The following is a 19,976-nucleotide window of genomic DNA, read 5'->3' as shown; positions in this document are numbered from 1 at the left end:
AAAGTTAGATCGATAATTCATAAATATTTACCAATTTGAATTTTGAATTCAGATGATATTTGTGCCGACATCCTAAACAATGGAGTTAATATAGTGGCCAAGAGAGCAATGACATTGGGGAACTCTCTGTCACCTAGTCTTTACTCGTCCAAGAGACCCACCACGTCTACTACCTGGTTGCACTGTAAAGGTAATTACAGGTGTGGCATGACAGACTGTGTAACATGCCCACATATTATTCAGACGGACAATTTCATTTGTTCTTACAATAACAAAACATATCGCATGAAAAAGTTTTTTAACTGTAACACCAAGTATTTAATTTATCTTATTACCTGTAAATTCTGCTCTACACAATATGTAGGCAGGACTACTCGTAAACTTAAAGAACGTTTTAGGGAGCACCTCAGCGATATAAGAACATTAAAGTCCACGAATGTAGCTTGTCATTTTAATAATGAACACGCAGGTGACATCTCTCTCGTGCAGGTTCAAATTATAGATCAAATCCCCAAACCCATTAGGGGTGGTGATGTATTTCGATTACTCTGAAAAAGAGAGGTGTCATGGATCTTTAGACTCCATACACGTATACCCCAAGGCCTTAATTGGGAATGGGATGTCACCCACTTTTATGAGTGATCTCCTTCTCCCATAAAGCTATGTGTCACCTTTTGTAGTTAGACAACATAAAACAATATAAATTAACCATTTAATCATCTATTTAGATATTTCCATGTGCGCATTTAATGGTTCATATGTGGAAATATATGCTATCATGTTTTATATTCAAATATTCTTTATGCCGGTTTCTCTTGAATAAGTTTTCCTTTAGACATTTACACATTTTGATGCAATCTTCTTCCCAGGCACCCTACAGTTATTGGATCTAGGGTTACCGGGTGATATATCACAGTTTATCAATAGGTACCTATATCCTTTTGGGGTTGCTTTGGGTTGATTTTATTGCACCGATGTTACACGCGTATCGTTTGGTGTATGGCAACATACACATGATTTATTATTATATTTTTTCTGCTCGTAGTACATTATTTCAGTATTTTACTGTTTTACTGCTATAGAGCGAAACAAGATTTTTGTGGTTCTTTGTGCCTTTTTGTATCTATTTGCACTTTGACACTTTATATGGTTCTCGTATTTACGAGCTCTTCATTAGATTTCTTGTGCTTGGTTGTTGCTTTGAGTGCTGTTTTTAGTTACAACATAAAGACTAGGGGTTTTCCTTGTTTTGTTTCTAGGAGTTGGTCTCAGTTTGAACATGGAATGACCTTGTAACCATGTTTTTTTGGACACATGCGGGGAGTCTTCTTTTAAACACAAACAGATTTTATATATACACTTTGTAGGTGTTAGATATATGTTTGAAATATTTATTATATATAAGGAGGGTGTTTTGTCCACTGTAATCTTTATTTTGTGTACACCCCCGGCTGAGCCCCTTTTACCATGGTACATTTTATATTTACAGTATGACATATATTTTATATTTTATATTGTGTATGGTTAGTGACATGATATTGGTGTCAACATCACATAGATTTGAGACCAACTCCTAAATTTTGACATATTACATATGGGGCACTCATACTTATGAACTTTATAGAATCCTTCTCCTTCTTCCAGTTTGTTAATCATGGTTAGTTTGTGTCACTAAGTTACTAGATTACATGTATTTGGAATTATAAAAGACATATACCATGATGTTTTATCACCAATGATAATTCTTACCAGTTGTGTGTTTATATATATATTCTTTTATACATTTACATATATATAATATATATATATATATATATATATATATATATATATACAAAATATTTATTTATTTTCTACACACATATGAGACATTTCCTTAAGATTACTTTGTATCTTCAATAAATTATATATATTTTTTCTTTGGGCTTCTTCCCCATAACATATTTTTATATATTATTTTATTTATACATATACACTTCATATACACAATGTTTTAATTAATATATTTTTTCACATTTTACCATCTTGATTAGTTTTTGTTTTTTTTCCCATCACATTATTATAAGATTGGTTTACACATTTTGTCTCCCCCCCCCCCTTTCCCCTCCCTACAAAGAGGGATCTATTCACATTTTTTCACATGTACTATAACTATACACTTGTTATATAGATGGTTCTTTTTACTGGTATTGAAGGAGCAGGATTCTTATGTGTCCCCATTGCAACTTTCCAATCTTTACAATGTTACGTGATTTTATTTAATGTTTCACTTGTTTTTTCACAATGTCCAACATTTTCCCCTTGGTGGGATTTTATGTGTCAATAACAATTTTCACCTTGACATTTAGAATAGTCTGGCATTCATTTGTTTCATTAATTAAATTGGCTCGAGGTGTGTGTGATTACACCGCCTTGTTTTCACTTATCGGTCTACCTACAAATGCTTGCCGACTTTCGAGATCTCATCGTGTGGTTATGAGTAAGCGACCTACAGCGTCGTGAAACGCGCCAACCTGACACGTCTGTCTGCACACTGTCTGTCTATTTCATTTATGAAGAATAAAGGATATCTTTTGATTTCAACATATACCTCGAGTGCGGTCTCAAATTTTGGATTTCTACAGTTCTTGGATTACGGATCTGACCTGCACCAGGTTTGGAACACACACCTGAGCGGCTTCTCCCCTCCCATTGTTTCATGGCAGATAAAGTATTCATACCTGAAACTCATCTTTAAGCTTTTATATTTGTATCTACTTTTTGTATAGAAAACCTGTAGTATTTGTAACTACATGTAGGAAAAATGTTTATGAAATATTTATTAGTGGCTGTATACATGGTACTGTGGACTTTGAAAACATGCAGGGCTCATTACGCTAGGAGGTAGTCGTTTTTGGCACAGAGCTCCACACTGCTTAAAAGGTTGTTGGTAGCTTCTACAGATATTCCCAGTCCATGTTAAGGGGGTGGTGGAAGGTTGTGTCCCTTCTCTGATCAATTAACTATTTTAAGCACAACAGATTTAAAAAAAAAAGAGCTTTGGGAGAGCACATAGTCCATACAAAGCTTGCCATCTGCTTTGTATATGTGATATACAGTAAATATTCATATGCAATATTTCAGATTTACCTAAATTACAATATAAAACAAGGAGTAAAAATATTTCTTAGATCTCAACATAACAAAAAAAGACTAGTTATTGTGGACCCCTTTCTAGCCCAGTGCCAGGTCGTCTCTCATGTACAGTGTTTTGCATGGACATTTTGGATTTAGAGTGATGGTCAAGCTTAGTGGTTCTCAATCTTCGGGAGACCAGGGCCCAGTAAATTCTTCCAAAAACCTTTGATGCCCCAATATACAGTAGTTGTGATTGTTGGGCAAATTGGGTTCAACCCCAATTTTTTTTTTAATCTATTTAATTTATTGATTTGTATTAAAAAAAAAATGAAGAAAACACATTTGAGACCCATTTATGAACCTTTTTTAAAACTTTAATACGGTAATCATTTTCCAAATGGTACTATGCAAAGACCCCCATTCTAAATCTTCCCTACTCTATCAATTGGAAACACAAAAAAAGGTAGGGCTCTAGTTACACTTTAAGTCTATAACTCATGATCTTAAGAAGCTATTGGTCTGATCTGATCTATTCAAATTGAAGAAGTGAAAAATCACACAGGATTGCAGTTCTATCCCACAGAATTTGATCAAATTCTTCTTTAATGTTTCCCCAAAACTGAACCTTAAATCAGTGAAATTAGCTACAACTCCGGTTCTCTGCATATTTTTAATTCTCTAGTTCACCTGGTGGCACTAACCAATCAGAAGCGCTCCTAACTCTCACAAAGCCCTGCTGAAGAGGGAGAAGAGTGGGTATTTTAAATCTACAGGCCGCCACACGGGCTGTATGGGCACTGACAGCGCATCACCCATGGGAGGCAAGTACAGCAGGGACCAGAGGGGTAGGGAGGGTGTAGTTAGGGTGTTCATTTTTTTCTGAAAATTTGAACACTTTAGGGCCCGGAAGCACATGTTTTTGCACAGTAACTTGTCAAGTGAATGCACACACCAACCAGAATGGATACAAATGTGCTACAAGCAATCTGGGTATCAATGAAAGAGGAATGATCGATGGGGATTAAGCGATACAAACATAGGTGTGCACACAGGGTGTGCCAGGTGTGCCCAGGCACAACCTAATCACCCTGTGCAGCACAGATTTCCCCTACTGCCCTGGCTCCCCTCCCCCTTACACCCACAGCCCTTCCGGCTTCCCTCCTCTCCTCTCCAGCCTGCTTTTGGCGTGGGGATGTTTTAGGATGAGTGGGGAAAGGGGCCAGTAAATATATAATTTGCCGGGCCCCTCCCTTTCTGAATGAACATCGAGAGTGATCGGTAATGTGTATTTGAGCTTTGGTGTGCACACCCTAATGCATTAGGCTGCGCAAACCTATGGATACAAAATAAGAGCCCTAAAGGAGATGGTGAAAATGAGTGCATACCCCATCACACCCCTTCACCCCCCCCCCCCCCCCCAGACACCCAACGTCCCAGTAGAGGATTGCTTGCTTACTTGCCGACCTACCATATGTAAAGCAGTTTAGCTGAACTTAGTGGCCACAGTATGTATTTTTAGCACACAACTCTGCTGATCAACAAGCTCCTCTGCCCACTCCATCTCCAGACAGGGACTCCTGCCTGTAACTGGGGGTACCACTGCAGTGCAGGAGGCTTAGGGATCTGCCCTGAGGTCCTTGTTCAGTTAAGCTTTGAAGATGAAAAATAGAAACTGATTGGCTGCCATGCACAACTATTCCAGATTCTGGCTGCTCCAGTTTTTATAAATTCCCTATAATATGTTTTCATCTTGACTGACTAATACCAATTCTGTTTTTTGTTTTGGTTGACTAATAACCATTATGTTTTTTTCTTTCTAGTACATTTTCTCTTTTTGCCTTGGTTGATTAGTGCCCATTGTGTGTTCGACTTGGTTGACTAGTACACATTCTCATTTCAGTTTGAATGACCAGTACCCCTTTTTTTTTATCTTAGTTGAATAGTATTTATTCTGTTTGCCTCTTTCATATTTCCCCATCTAATTCTGATTTTAAAATGGGTTATGAAACAATACCAGGATACAAGGATGTCTACAACACCGTTGAAGTCATCATTCCTGGTTGCAGTCATGGAAGCTTTAAAAAAAAAAAATGCTTCTGGCTGTGGCAGCTTAGCATTTTCTTCACTTTACTTTTCCAATTAGTCTCACTTCATACCATAAGCCAGAAAAGCCATAACTGCATACAAGGTCTTGTTAAATACCTCATTACATTATATGTTATATATAACAGATTGCGCGACCTACTTCATCCAGTGGCATAAGTCTAGATTGTCTTATTCGAATCTTCTTTTTAGCTTTTAAGGGAGAATCACTGGCATCTTGTTTATGATCAGATTTTTTGTTCTCCAAATTTGCATCCGAGTCCTTGACCTGCAATGATACAGTCAGTCACATAAACAGCCCAGCAGTATATAGGGTATAACAGAACATGGATGACGGGTGCAATCACAGTAATAAATATGTGACTTGTGCTAGGGTCCTTTCACACGGCCGCTCCGTATGTCCGCAAATCATCCCATCCGTTTGCGGATGATTTGCGGACATAATGTAAGTGAATGGCATTGCGGATGTCAGCGGAATACCATCCGCTGACACCCGATTATCCTCCTTTCAGTTCTGTTCCGTTTTTTCGAATGGAACAGAACCCCATTTTTTCATCCGTGTAAAAAACAGAAAGGAAGGAAAAATCGGATGTCAGCGGTGTCATCCGCTGACATCCGCAGTGCCATATACTTACATTATGTCCGCATATCATCCGCAAACGAATGGGATGATATGCGGGCACACGGAGCGGATGACACAAATGTCATCCGCTCCGTGAAAAAAAAAAAAAAAAAAAGTCCCGCAGCGGACTTAAGCAGCGGAGCGGCCGTGTGAAAGGACCCCTACAAATATTTTAAATCAATGTTGACAGCTAACACCAATAAGGTGAAATCACAACACTCAATAATGACATAAAAAAGGCAGTGTATCCCAACCAAAATCTACTACATACTAAAAAACTATAATACAAAAAAATTTGAATTTTCCATTATACTTAAATTATACAGCGTACAACAAAAATTACCTTCACATTCCCAAATTGTGTAAAATCAAACTGTAAAGTCCAATCAATAAATACTGTGATCCCCACTGTGCCACTGTTATCTAAATGAAAGTGCTCTGTTTCTCCACCACCTTATAAGTTGGCTGCTCACCTAAAGGCCATGGCCTCTGCATTACCAGAAAGGTCTGAAGAAGCTGTGTTGCCCTCAGGGATAATGGTTCTGACAGACGCTTGGCAAATCCTCACTCCTTTTCCCTCAAAAGGGGATACACGGGTCCTTAGACATTCAGGAACACCAGATTTATAGGGGAAGGATAGGGAAGCACACAAGATCTAATGCTCTCTGCTTCAAAGTTTTAATATATAAAAGATACACTGCCTGGGCCAAAAAAATAGTCGCCACCTGGAATTAACAACGCAACTAACTAAACTAAGCATGCAGTAAGTATCCTATTGGATAGTTCCTGCATGTGCACAAAGAATGAGGTCAGCTGACTACCTGAATATACTGAATGACCAGGTTATTCCATCAATGGATTTTTTCTTCCCTGATGACATGGGCATATTCCAAGATGACAATGCCAGGATTCATCGGGCTCAAATTGTAAAAGAGCGGTTCAGGGAGCATGAGACATCATTTTCACACATGGATTGGCAACCACAACTTAACACCATCGCATACTAGCTCATTATGAAATACTTACCTTAAAACGAAGCCCGACACGGACCCCGGACACCGCTGTGGGAGCTGACATGCTCCCTCGGCGTCTCTTCCAGGTTCGGCGGCTCCGGCGTTGTGAGTGGCCGGAGCCGCGATGACGTCACTCCCGCGCTCATTTACTTTCCGGCAAGTTCCCGGCAAGGAACTCTGAAGGTCCGCCGGACCTTCAGAGCGCACGTGCCGCTAGCGTCAGCGGCTGCATGCAGGGCAAATATCTCCTAAACCGTGCAGGTTTAGGAGATATTAATTGTACCTACAGGTAAGCCTTATTATAGGCTTACCTGTAGTAGGTAAAAGTCACAAAAATGAGTATACTACCGCTTTAAGCTCTGTAGCAAGATGGCCATGGATGGTGTCACATCCAAGGCTTCACCCCCTATATGCATTACGTCCAAGGTGGGGACTTCTTCAGTAGGAGTCCAGTAATGTGTATAGGGGCGGAGCCTTGGGCATGACGTCATCTCGTGACAATCTTGCTACACAAGCAATTAAGCTAGCACTGGTGGCAGTGCTTCACTCTGTAAGTGCAATATTTATCTTTTATTTATTAAAACTTTTAAAATAGAGAGCGATAGATCTTGTGTGCTTCCCTTTCCTTCCCATATACTTCTGGTGCTCCTGAGTGTCTAAGGACCTGTGTTTCCCATTGTGAGAAGAAAGGAGTGATGACTTGTCAAGCGCCTGTCAGAACTAGGGCTGAAACAACTAATTGATTAATCAACAACTAATCGTTTATGAAAATGGTTGTCAACTGTTTTTATAATCGATTAGTTGGTCAGCCGATTAGTTGGCCTGCATACAGAATGCAATATTTGTTTACATATCAGGAAACACAGTGCAGCACACATACAGCTCAGTACACCCTCCATACATGTCAGAAGACACAGTGCAGCACACATACAGCTCAGTATACCCTCCATACATGTCAGTATACACAGTGCAGCACACATACAGCTCAGTACACCCTCTATACATGTCAGTATACACAGTGCAGCACACATACAGCTCAGTACACCCTCCATACATGTCAGAAGACACAGTGCAGCACACATACAGCTCAGTACACCCTCCATACATGTTAGTATACACAGTGCAGCACACATACAGCTCAGTACACCCTCCATACATGTCAGAAGACACAGTGCAGCACACATACAGCTCAGTACACTGTCCATACATGTCAGAAAACAAAGTGCAGCACACATACAGCTCAGTACATCATCCATATATGTCAGAAGACAAAGTGCAGCACACATACAGCTCAGTACACTGTCCATACATGTCAGTATACACAGTGCAGCACACATACAGCTCAGTACACTGTCCATACATGTCAGAAGACAGTGCAGCACACATACAGCTCAGTGCACCCTCCATACATGTCAGAAGACAGTGCAGCACACATACAGCTCAGTACACCCTCCATACATGTCAGAAGGCACAGTACAGCACACATACAGCTCAGTACACCATCAATACATGTCAGTAAGTGCCTGAGAATTGTGAATGTGTGAGGATCAATGTCTCATGGGACATGTAGTCCTGGGCAGGAGATAGAAGTGAGTGATTCTAAAGGCAAAAGTTTTTTTTTACCTTGCAATAGTGGGAACTCTATACTTTGCAGCTTGCTATAGGAGCACTCTGAAGGCAGGAGGAGCCAGAAGCATTGGCAGGGGACACCAGGAGAGGAGGGCCTGGGCTGCTCTGTGCAAAACCATTACACAAAGCAGGTATATATATATATATATATATATATATATATATATATATATATATATAACATGTTTGTTATTTAAAGACTCTGTGCAGGTAAGATTAGCATCTGAACCCAGAGAAGGTGGGGGCTGATAGACTGGAGGTGATGGAAGGCATTACCATTACATTTAAAGTAAACTTTTTCCAGTATTGTGCATTATATTTAAAATGATCATATCCATGAAAAAAAAAAGATTTATATCTTCCTTCCACCCTTCATATAGCTTCATGTCGGACTCCTACTAGTTAAAATGCCCATATATCCTACTTCTGGGTGTATTTATTATTATATATATATATATATATATATATATATATATATATATATATATATATATAATAATAGAAGTAATAAATATTATTACTTTCACAGTATAAATTAACCCCTTATAGTAGCGATTATCTGCTCTTTTTGTATTAAGGGTGAATTTTTGTTTTTTTAACCCCATCATTACAGGTGATGCAAAAAAAAAAAAAAAAAAAGAAGCATGTTGCTCCCAGCAGTGGTGTATTTAGGTTTTGTGCTGCCCTAGGCCTGACTAAACTTGGGCACCCCCTAATTTAAATATGACCCACCCCTTCCTGTAAAGGCCACATCCCTCCATGTTTATGATCCGCCCTGTTATCTGTAAACCACAGACTACAACCAGTTTTTCAGTGCCCATCAGTGCAGCCTCATCAGTTTCCATAAGTTCAGCCTCATCAATGCAGCCTCATTACTGGCCATCAGTGCAGCATATCAGTGCGGCCTCATCAGTGGCCATCAGTACAGTCCCGTCAGTGGCCATTAGTGCAGCCTATCAGTGCATCATATCAGTGCCCATCAGTGCTGCCTTATCAGTGGCAGTCATTGCAGCCTCATCAGTGGCCATCAGTGCAGCCCATTAGTGCCCATTAGTGCAGAATATCAATGCAGCCCCATCAGTGAAGCTTATCAGTGCCCATTTTTTTGCTGCCCCCCCTGCAAAGTGCTGCCCTAGGCCTGGGCCTTGTTGGCCTAGGCCAAGATACAGCACTGGTTGCTGCTACTAAACATCTTAGGCCTGGTTCACACACATGCGATTTTTGGTGCTTTTTGCAGAAACGCACTACAGTTCATTTAACATGGTTTCCTATGGGACACTTTCCCCATCTATGCTTTTTTCAGCCGCTGTGTTTTCGGAAAGGCTCAATTACTTTTTTCAATGCATAATTGTGCTTTTTTGCTTTTCTGGTTTAATAGACTTCAATGGAGAAAATGCAGAAAAACATGTAGTGCGTTTTTGCATTTTTTAATCTGCCAAACAACAAATTGGGCAAAAAAAAAGCATAAAAAAAATGCAACATGCAAATGGCAGCAAAATCGCGTGCGCAAAATGCACAGCAAAAAGCACTGCAGAAACGGATCAAAAGCTGGCCATACATGTATCGATTTTCAGAAGAGAATATTCATATGAAAAATCTTTCTACATACGCTGAATGAAAGAATGTCATTTGAAAATGTCACTTGCTTTTAACATTCAGTTTTAAAAAGAATGTCATTTCTGGGAGCTTCTATCAAACCTATGACAAGGGAGTCTGTCACACATAATATACTACAGTTCTGTCTGAAAATTGGTACAATTATTTTTTTTTCTTTAAATAAAAAATTTGATCTTTGATATTTACCAGATTCAATCTCTTATAGTATATACAGTATATCTCTTCTGTCTGTTATTCTCAGAGTGGATTAGAGATTTTGCTCTTTAACCATATAGTTGGTTATTTATATTTACCACTGCATATAGATATTTAACTACTTACCGCCCACACTATAGCCGAAAGACGGCTACAGCATGGACCTTAATTGCCGGGAGGGCGAACATTGATGTCCTCTTGTGCACGAGCAGCCTGCGCGTTCCCTGCGGAGAGCACCCAGCTCGCCTTGTGATCAACGAGCATGAGACTTGCTTGATCACAGATCGGAGTAAGGGGTGATCCCGCCCCCTTACCATGTGATCTGCTGTCAGCCAATGACAGCTGATCATGTGAAGTAAACAGCAGCCGGCGATCAGCTGTTTTTTTATCCTCATACTGTCAGTGTGAGGAGAAAAAAAAAAAACCAATCGCCGGCTGCTGTCAGAGGGACATCGGTCCTGAAGAGGAGAGGGCAAATTATGCCCACCAGTACCACCTACCAGTGCCCACCAGTGCCACCTACCAGTGCCCACCAGCGCCACCTACCAGTGCCATCTGCCAGTGCCCACTAGTGCCACCTACCAGTGTCCACCAGTGCTACCTACCAGTGCCACCTATCATTGCCAATCAGTGCCCCATCATAAGTGTCACCTACCAGTGCCTATCATTTCCCATCAGTGCCACCTATTAGTGCGCATCGGTGCTCATGAGTGCTGCCTATTAGTGCCCTTCAGCGCCATCTACCAGTGCCCTTCAGTGCCGCCCATCAATGCCACCCATCAGTGCTGCCTTATCAGTGCCACCTTATCAGTGCCCATCAGTGCTGCCTTATCAGTGTTCATCAGTGCAGCCTATCAGTGCCCAACAGTGCAGCCTATCAGTGCTTATCAGGGCCCATCAGTGCCGCCTCATTAGCGCACATTAATGAAGGAGAAAAATTACCTGTTTGCAAAATTGTATAACAAACTATAAAAACTGTTTTGTGTTTTTTTTTTTCAAAATTTTTGTTTGATGAGCAAAAAATAAAAACCTCAGTAGTGATTAAATTAAATAACACCAAAAAAAAAAGCTCTATTTGTTTGAAAATATAAAAATTTCATTTGGGTACAGTGTTGCATGACTGCACAATTGTCATTCAAAGTGCGACAGCGCTGAAAGCTGAGAATTGGCCTGGGCAGGAGGGGGGTCTAGGTGCCCTGTAGGCAAGTGGTTAAGAATAAATTGCCTTTTTTTAAAAACTTTACATATTAACTACACCACATTTTTTTTAAAGCTATTATTGGATTAATTGAAACAACAAATCGGCCAACTAATCGATTATGAATATAATCGTTAGCTGCAGCCCTAGTCAGAACCATTATCCCTGAGGGGAACACAGCTTGCTTGGACCTTTCTGCTAATGCAGAGGTCATGGCCTTGAGGTGAGCAGCCAACTTATATGGTGGCGGAGACACAGAGCACTTTGTTTGGATAACAATGGCACAGTGGTGATCGCACTTGTAGCACTGCCCCCTTAAGGGCTGCTGAATTTCTCACCTTTCGGGTCCTCCTGGGTTACCGGTAGCAACTGCATGCAGAATCTTAACACTTTACTTTCTTGGCTCAGTCAATGAACAGTCTAGGGGTTGTTGTTTTTGTTGTTTTATTTTATATTGGGATGGGAGAAGGGATGAGTGGGATACTCCAAAACTTGAACTATTCACAATGCTGAGGAATTCTATATGAGAATGCGGCAAGGCCGCAGCTTCATCCTGCCAATAGATGAATCTGAAGTAATATTCTTTAGCAGTTATCTTCAGGGCAATCGCCTAGTACCCCCTTTCTAGCCACCAGCTGACACCCGTCCTCTGACAATTCTACTCCGGAGTGGCCCCTCTTCCTGGTCAGGCCTGTAGACACAATCCCCTGTACTCACGATACTGCTTTCCAGGTTCTCCAGTGTCTCAACTCCTCCTAGTCCGCTCTCCTGGAGCTCTGGGCTCAGCTCCACACTTCTGGCTCACCAGGCTGACTGCCTGTGACCATACTCCAACCACTGCAGAAGAGGAGGCAGCCGCCACCCTCCTTCCTGGACTCTGCTCACCAGCCAAAGACCCAGAGCACATGTGCTCCTGGCTTTTATACTACACCCCACAATGCACCGAGACAGCAGTCTGTGCCAATCACTGGGGCTGTATCAAAGCCTGTGTACTCATTGGCAAGGTTTCCTCCACTGTAAAATGTGCCCCCCCATTGGGCCAGTGGGGACACTCCCTCAGACCATATGAATCACACACTGAGCACATTGAGCAGACCTTATAATCAGAAAGCAACTCAATGCTTATATATAAATCAAATACAAATCAATATGTTGAAAAATCAGTGATAAATAAAGTCCCAATGGTGAAAAGCTATAGGTGATCAATAAAATCAAATAAGGAAATCAATCCTCATCTGTGATCAAACAGTGTAAAGTGCTGCATGCTTCACTCCAGTGCTCCCAGTGGCTAGTGCAAGATAAGCAGCTCACCTTAGGAATAGACTTATAAGAGTCATACACGCTTTGGGATGTATATGGATATGGATAACAGCCTGGTCTCCCCTCTTTCACTTCTCCAGCTGACACTCCACGTGAGCCAAAAGCTCGATATGAGAAAAAGGGAAGAAGGGATCTAGGGCTCTCTGCTTTAAAATGCTTTATTACATTTAATAGATAAAGATCCACTTACATTCTTATGCACTTAAGCAGTGCGGGCTTAACAGCGTCAGACAGTCAGATAACTTCCTGTGTACCTCCAAGGACCGACTGCGAGTAGGCTCCTCCCCCGTACGCGTTACTTCAGAGACTTCGTCAGCAGGTTGGAGCCAAAATGTTCGTCAGTCCTATATAGTTCATTGCCGCAGCTAGTCCGCCCAACTACTGGCACGGATGCCGCGATGTGCGGCGCCATTCCCTGACCCTGCCAGTACTCTGCACGGCGGTAATAATAGCAAGCCGGCATAACAATCATTAACCAAAATAGTTTATACACTTGGACTTACACGTGGAGTGTCAGCTGGAGAAGTGAAAGAGGGGAGACCAGGCTGTTATCCATATAGTTTAGGGTTGCAGGGTGTGCTACATACTGATTGCAGGGTTGTGGGTTGTGCTACATACTGAGTTCAGGGTTGCGCTACATTCTGAGTGCAGGGTTGCGGGCTGTGTTAAGTACTGAGTGCAGGGTTGCGGGTTGTGCTACATACTGAGTGCAGGGTTGTGGGGTGTGCTATGTACTGAGTGCAGGGTTGCAGGTTGCGCTATGTACTGAGTGCAGGGTTGCAGGTTGCGCTACGTACTGAGTGCAGGGTTGTGGGGTGTGCTATGTGCTGAGTGCAGGGTTGGTGGGGGGTGTTACGTACTGAGTGCAGGGTTGTGGGGTGTGTTACGTACTGAGTGCAGGGTTGCGCTATGTACTGAGTGCAGGGTTGCAGGTTGCGCTATGTACTGAGTGCAGGGATGCGGGGTGTGCTATGTACCAAGGATGGAATGACATCACACATGTGAGGAGTCTGAGGACAGATAAGTCTATAGCCTAACACTATACAGTAATAGAATGTCAGTGTATGTTCCTCACTCTGATGACTCTGATGCCAGGCAAAAACCCTACCTTGGTGTCTCCAGGCTCCAGCTTTCACCAACCAACCAGGCACCGACCCCGGAGCACCCACTATTCTGATCGTCATGTGATTGTGCTTCTAATAGGACAGCCGGCCAGTCGGGAGAAAGGCAGAACTGGCTGTACTGGTCTGAGATGGCATGGGACGATCACCAGACCATATCTGAGAGAGACAGACAGGTCACAGTGAGTGTCACTGATCATAGAGGTGCACGCAGCAACAGGGAATGTTTCTTCTGTTCTGTCAGGAGACTGAAGTCAGGACATGCCCTTCAGTGCTGCGCGGCACCTTAATGATACTATAAGCGATCAGTCGAATGTAGCGGCTGCCTGAAAGAGTTAGTTACATGGCTGCAGAGCATGGACCGGTGGTGGTGGGTGTGCTGCCACGCAGCTTTAACTGTCTAGCAGTTGTTATTAAATGTTATGTTATGCTATGTTATTGGTATCTTCCTTGCACCCCTGCTGTTTCTGGCTAGATGGTTTCTCCCATCCTCCATTTTCCTGATGTAACTGCCATTTTGTTTAGTTGTTATGAGGAGACTGCAGAGTGTGGAAGCTGTGTAACTTCATTGGAAATTTATCTATGGAAAAGTCTCTATGTTTATGCCTTTGCTAACTTGAAGCATAAAGAAGCATTGGAGAACACCTCTGGAGTCTTTATTCATTGAGTAAACTATCTGTTAAAGCCATCATTCAACCTGCTGCACACACTTTCAGACTGGGGGTCTACAAGGAGGTCACAGGTACAATCGATGCTGAGACAGAACAGTGGGAGACGCCCTAGGCGGCTGCCTAATTTGCCTAGTGATAGCGCCAGCTCTGGAAATAAACAGAGACAAGTCCGTTTACATCCGTCGGTCCATAGGGGTGAATGGACCGTCTGATCAGATCCACCTGGAAAACCAATAGGCAGATCTGATCAGACCCTTCATATTAAAGGGGCCTTAATTCTCACTTTATTTGGCATATTCAACAAGGACAAGTGTTATCAGCAAATACCATTACTCAAAATCAACTGATCCAAACATAATCTTATTGACTGCTATGGATTACAGCACTCCATATATCGGCATTGCTCTATATAAGCCCAATGTGCTCAAAGCATGATTCCATCTGCTAGCCAGTAAACATCTGATGTGCTTGTGATATTTTCCATCATTCGCAAACAATTAATAAAAAAAAATAAAAAATAATGAGGCAATGTCGGAGATGGTCATTAGAACAAGGTTTGATGTAGTTAAAAAAAAGAGTCATGTATTAATAATGATTTTTTCTGGATGGGGGGTGTTCTTTTATATCCAAAACCTTTCAATTGCTTCTGCAAAAGCAGCTAATGGATAAAATAACCTGACACTCACTTCTGACATTTAAAAAAAGCCTTAATTTATCTTTATTACACTACAATGCTTCCACTCGTCTTTTTATTTCCCCTTTAATCTTTTCCTCCATCCAGACAGCAGTCTCTTGATGTACGGCGCTGTCACTGTGTTCCCACATACAGTATTGCTCCTCTAGATAATCACTCCTATCTATCCCGAGTATATTTTGTACTACTTCTCTTACAGCACACAGGATGAGAGTTCCAATTAAATCCAAACTCCAGGCAGATAAACACAATTTAAAAAAGTTTATATTAAAAAAAATCCATCAAATCTATTTTCAAATGCAGTTGATGTAAGTACCTGAGAGTGTCTTTATATAAGCTTCTTGTAATCCTTTACACAAGACTGTAGAAGAATGGGCAGTGTGAGTCATTCAGGCTCTGCCATATGGTGATCGGCCTCCTGGCTATGAAGCCTGCTATGATTATGTAAACCACAAAACTGCTTCAACAAAATCACAAATCAAACATATATTTACAACAACAGTTCTAGCTGTGCTCCAGGCAAACCGCTAAATACACAGATGCAAATGATATTTGGGAGCTATTTTACCTGCCAAAGGATTTGCATTTCTGTCCATCCAGCTCTGAGGTTTACACTAGGGATCGACCGATTATCAGCAATGCCGATTACTCGAGGGCTGATATCCACTTTCCCTGACAGGGCCATCTTACCGAATGGACACGCTACGCAGTTGCCCGGGGGCCCCACTTGCCCGAGGGGTCCCACCTGCCCAGTGACCCAGCCCCAGCCAAGCATTAATCCCGATTCCGTGTGCATCCCACCCCCAAACTTAGCAGGTGGCAAACGCCTGTCGGCCCTGAGCTGCTGTCAGGCCACTTGAGCCGCGGAGGGGGAGCCCACAACTGCAGGAATGCCTGTCTGCCTCCACGGGAACAGGCACACACAGGACAGTCGAGTCTGACTCCCGTCCATGTGTGTGTGTTCACTGAAAGATTGTATTAACATGCCTAATTATATTTCATATATATTTCAGCTTATGCCCATTCTATGATTGAATGTGGGCCCTTGCATTTACATAGTAACGAGCCAGGCTAACACTCATTCATATAACCCTGGACATCAGACAGCTGTATTTTGCATTTAGACGACAAGACATTGATAGGAGTTTACATGTCAAACACCTTTTCATTCATTCATTTGAACACTTGACAGTTGGATATTTTGCATTTAGACGACAAGACATTGATAGGAGTTTACATGTCAAACACCTTTTCATTCATTCATTTGGACACTTGACAAAGTTAAGTCTGCGCATAGAGATTACTGACACCACCTAAACACATTTGACAATTGCTTACATTAACACATGACAGCTGAATACAGACAGAGCGACTCGTCCCACAAAACACAGATTCAGATACAAGAACACCTCATATTGACACAGATGCATAGCAAAAACAAAAGCCTTTTCATGTACTGTTCTGTGAGATATGTGCTATTGTTAATTTGACTGATGAATTGTAACCAGTTTGGAGCAGTCTTTCCCGCTCAAAACTTGCCTTTAAATATGAGCTAAACTTGCAATAAAATCAGTTGTGTCTGCACTAAGCTTGAGTGCTATGTGTCGTCACTACTCCTGGCCAGATGAGGGAAAATTCACTATCTAGGGAGATTGGGACTGAAGGGCCGTATATCATCGTGTAATTGCCTCCTGACGAGATTTGAGCTAACATTCACCAATCCCAATAAATATCGCCTTATCGATAATTTGCATTTTTATTCTCATGGGTGATTGTGTAGGCGGCGCCCCAGTGCACTGCATTGCCCAGGGGCCTATAATACTCTTAAGATAGCACTGTTCCCGGATATATCGGAATCAGCCCCGGAGGTTACGGATATTGCCGATATTTCGGGAAAGTGCTTGTACCGGAGTGATGCCTGCAGCTAGAGGCATCACCCCGGTAACGGCGTCCATAGCTGATGGTGGGCTGTCTTGTAATGACAACCGATGCGGCTGAGAAGCCTCTCGGCTGTCATTACAAGGAGCGGGAGGGGATGTCCCCCCCTCCCGCCGCCTTCTGCGGCTTGCCCGGGTCCCCCGTCCCACTGGGAGACCCGGGTATCCTACATGCACGGCCGCCGAAGGTAGGAAAAGCCGAATGCGGCTTTGATCGGGTCTCCATGTAAAAAAAACGGAAGTGATGTCATGACATCACTTCCGGGTACACGGCGCCAGATTCAAAGAAATGCGAGCATTCAAAACAGCCAAACTTGGCGTTCTGAATGCTTTTAAGTGCAGAGGAGGGGTTTCGGGTCTTTTAGACCCCCAGATCCCTCCACAAGTACCTGTGAAAAAAAAAAATGAATGTCCGAAAATATCGGCCAATATCGATATCCGATGACCAAAATATCGGTATCAGTATCGGCAATAAAAAAACTATATCGGTCGATCACTAGTTTACACAGCTCTACTTCAAAGCACAGCCCTGTCTGGCAAAGCAATAGAGCGGATTTTCCACTCCTGCAGTTAAAGCTCCACTTTTCAATATGAAAATAATATCTAAATACAAGAGGCAGGTCTATTTTTAGTCAAATCTTGATGCTCTTTGCCTATTTCTTCCAGATCTGTGCAGAAAAAAAACGTTACCTCTGTACAGGAACTTCCTGTAATAAAGACCGCTCACTGCTGTTTTCTCTCCTTGTGTAGGGTGATTGGTCTTGTCTCCACCCCCTCCTATAGTTTTCTGCAGGCAGCCTGTAGTGGGTGGAGCCTGCTGGGTCCCTCCCACAGTTCTGCTCTGGCTATGTTTAGAACAGTGATGATGTCACTGCAACTTTTATTTGATAATATCTGGGTTTGCAAAGGCATTTGGTGCACACAAAGTAGATTTATATTATTTGTTGCTAGTTAGGAATATAATTCACATGAAGGGTTTTTTTTGCCTGGGGTTCAGCTTTAAATCATATCATTAGATATAGCCCCTCTCCCAGCCTGTGAAAGGACAGTGAGGAAGGAGGAGCACACTGATGGGATCATCTATCAGCCCTCTGCTCCTATTAGCATGCTCCTTGTTAGCACTAATAGGGCTCATGCACACCGGATGTTCTTATAGCTCCTTTTAGGGGGTCTGGCATCTTTTTTTAACTGCCTCTGAAATCTCGTCTATGTAACCTATGAGTCCATGCACACATAAACTTTCAGAGTTTGGAGGCATAAACCTTTAGGGGCAAGAAAAAAAAAACACAACTGTCAGTGCGTCCAGGAGCAGAGGCTGTTAGCTGTAAAAACTATAGATCGACCGATAACGTTTTTTCAGGGCCTATACCCATTTTCCGGCCGATATTCTGTACATTTAAAGGTTTTTTTTTTACACTGTCCTTTTAAAAAAAAAAAAAACATTTTGATCGCTTTTATTGCGGTCACAAGCAATGTAAACATCCCTTGTGACAGTAATAGGCAGTGACAGGTACTCTTTATGAAGGGATCTGGGATCTATAGGACCCAAACCCCTCCACTGCACTTAAAAGCATTCAAAACGCCAAGTTTAGCTGTTTAGAATACTGTCATGCTTTTAAATTCTGGCGCCTTTAGCCCCGGAAGAATTTATCCCCTTAATGTCCAAGCCATGTTTTGCGATTTGACACTGCGTTATTTTAACTGACAATTGCGCGGTCATGCGACGCTGTTCGGCACACTGGCAGGGAAGGGGTTAATACTGGGTGTGATCAAGGGGTTAAGTGTGAGCCTAATTGTGCTTACTAACTGTGAGGGGGGCTCTGTGACAGGCACACAGAGATCGGTGATTCCGCTTAGCTGAGACACACAATTCCATTGTGCCTGTCTGACAGGAGAGCCGCCTGCCTTGTTTACATAGGCAGGCGGCTCTCCTGTCAGTTTCTCTGAAGACTGCGAGAGGCTGGCAGGGATCGCGCCCGCTCCACCTGTGGTCTGGCTTACAGTGGGAGCATGGCTCTGGTGGCACATGCACCGCTGAGGCCACATGCACATAATCATGTAGATCTACTGGATTATGCGCAGCCGAGCTGCCCTACCGCAGTAAATCTGCATGGGGCAGTCGGCAAGCAGTTAAGGCTCCAGTAACCGGAAGTGATGTCATGGCTTCTTGGTTACTACTTCAGAGACCCGATCAGAGCCGATTCCAGATGTGCCGGCTGGTCACTCTGGCCTCCCAGTGGGATGGGAAACCCCTCCCACTGCTTGTAATAACAGCCAAGCAGCTGCTTAGCCGCATCAGTTGTTATTACAAGAAAGCCGACCATCGGTTCTAAAAAAATGGTCCCGGGGTGATGCCTGTAGCAAGTAACAACCACTTGAAGCAATATTGGTCATATTGGCAAGTTTGTGAACGATTTTATAAAAAAAAGTGAATATCGGCCCCACTGATAATCGGTCGATCCCTAATAAAAATGCCACTGAACGCGCCTTAAGGCTGTAACAAGCTTGCAGCCGCGTTTGGTGTTTTTACATTATAGGGAGTGTTTTACCTGTAAAAACCCCCAAAAAACACTAACACGGCTAAACGTGCATAGACGCTATTGAAAAACGTGGCTAAAAGTGAATTTTTACCGCTGCTTTTTCCTGCTAATATTTAAACATCCTGTGTGCATGTGGCCTTAAGGCAGCACAACGGATTGGGTTGCATTTCCCTCTACCAGTCTGAGTTTTGCTGTATAA

The 19,976-nt window shown here is 42.5% G+C and overlaps 1 protein-coding gene across 1 annotated transcript in view; it reads right to left on the bottom strand.

Annotated features, from left to right (window-relative positions):
* The window catches only part of EVC (EvC ciliary complex subunit 1), a 178,656-nt gene that overhangs the window by 135,540 nt on the left and 23,140 nt on the right, over positions 1–19,976 (bottom strand). The window contains exon 3 of the mRNA XM_082263110.1: positions 5,363–5,488. Within this exon, the coding sequence (XP_082119236.1) occupies positions 5,363–5,488 (126 nt within the window). The remainder of the gene's footprint in view (positions 1–5,362; positions 5,489–19,976) is intronic.

Source organism: Pelophylax lessonae (assembly GCF_965119305.1).
Source record: "Pelophylax lessonae genome assembly, chromosome: 1".
Taxonomy (NCBI): Eukaryota; Metazoa; Chordata; class Amphibia; order Anura; family Ranidae; genus Pelophylax; species Pelophylax lessonae.
The sequence above is the reverse complement of the archived record's forward strand: the minus strand, read 5'-3'. Positions and strand labels throughout refer to the sequence as shown.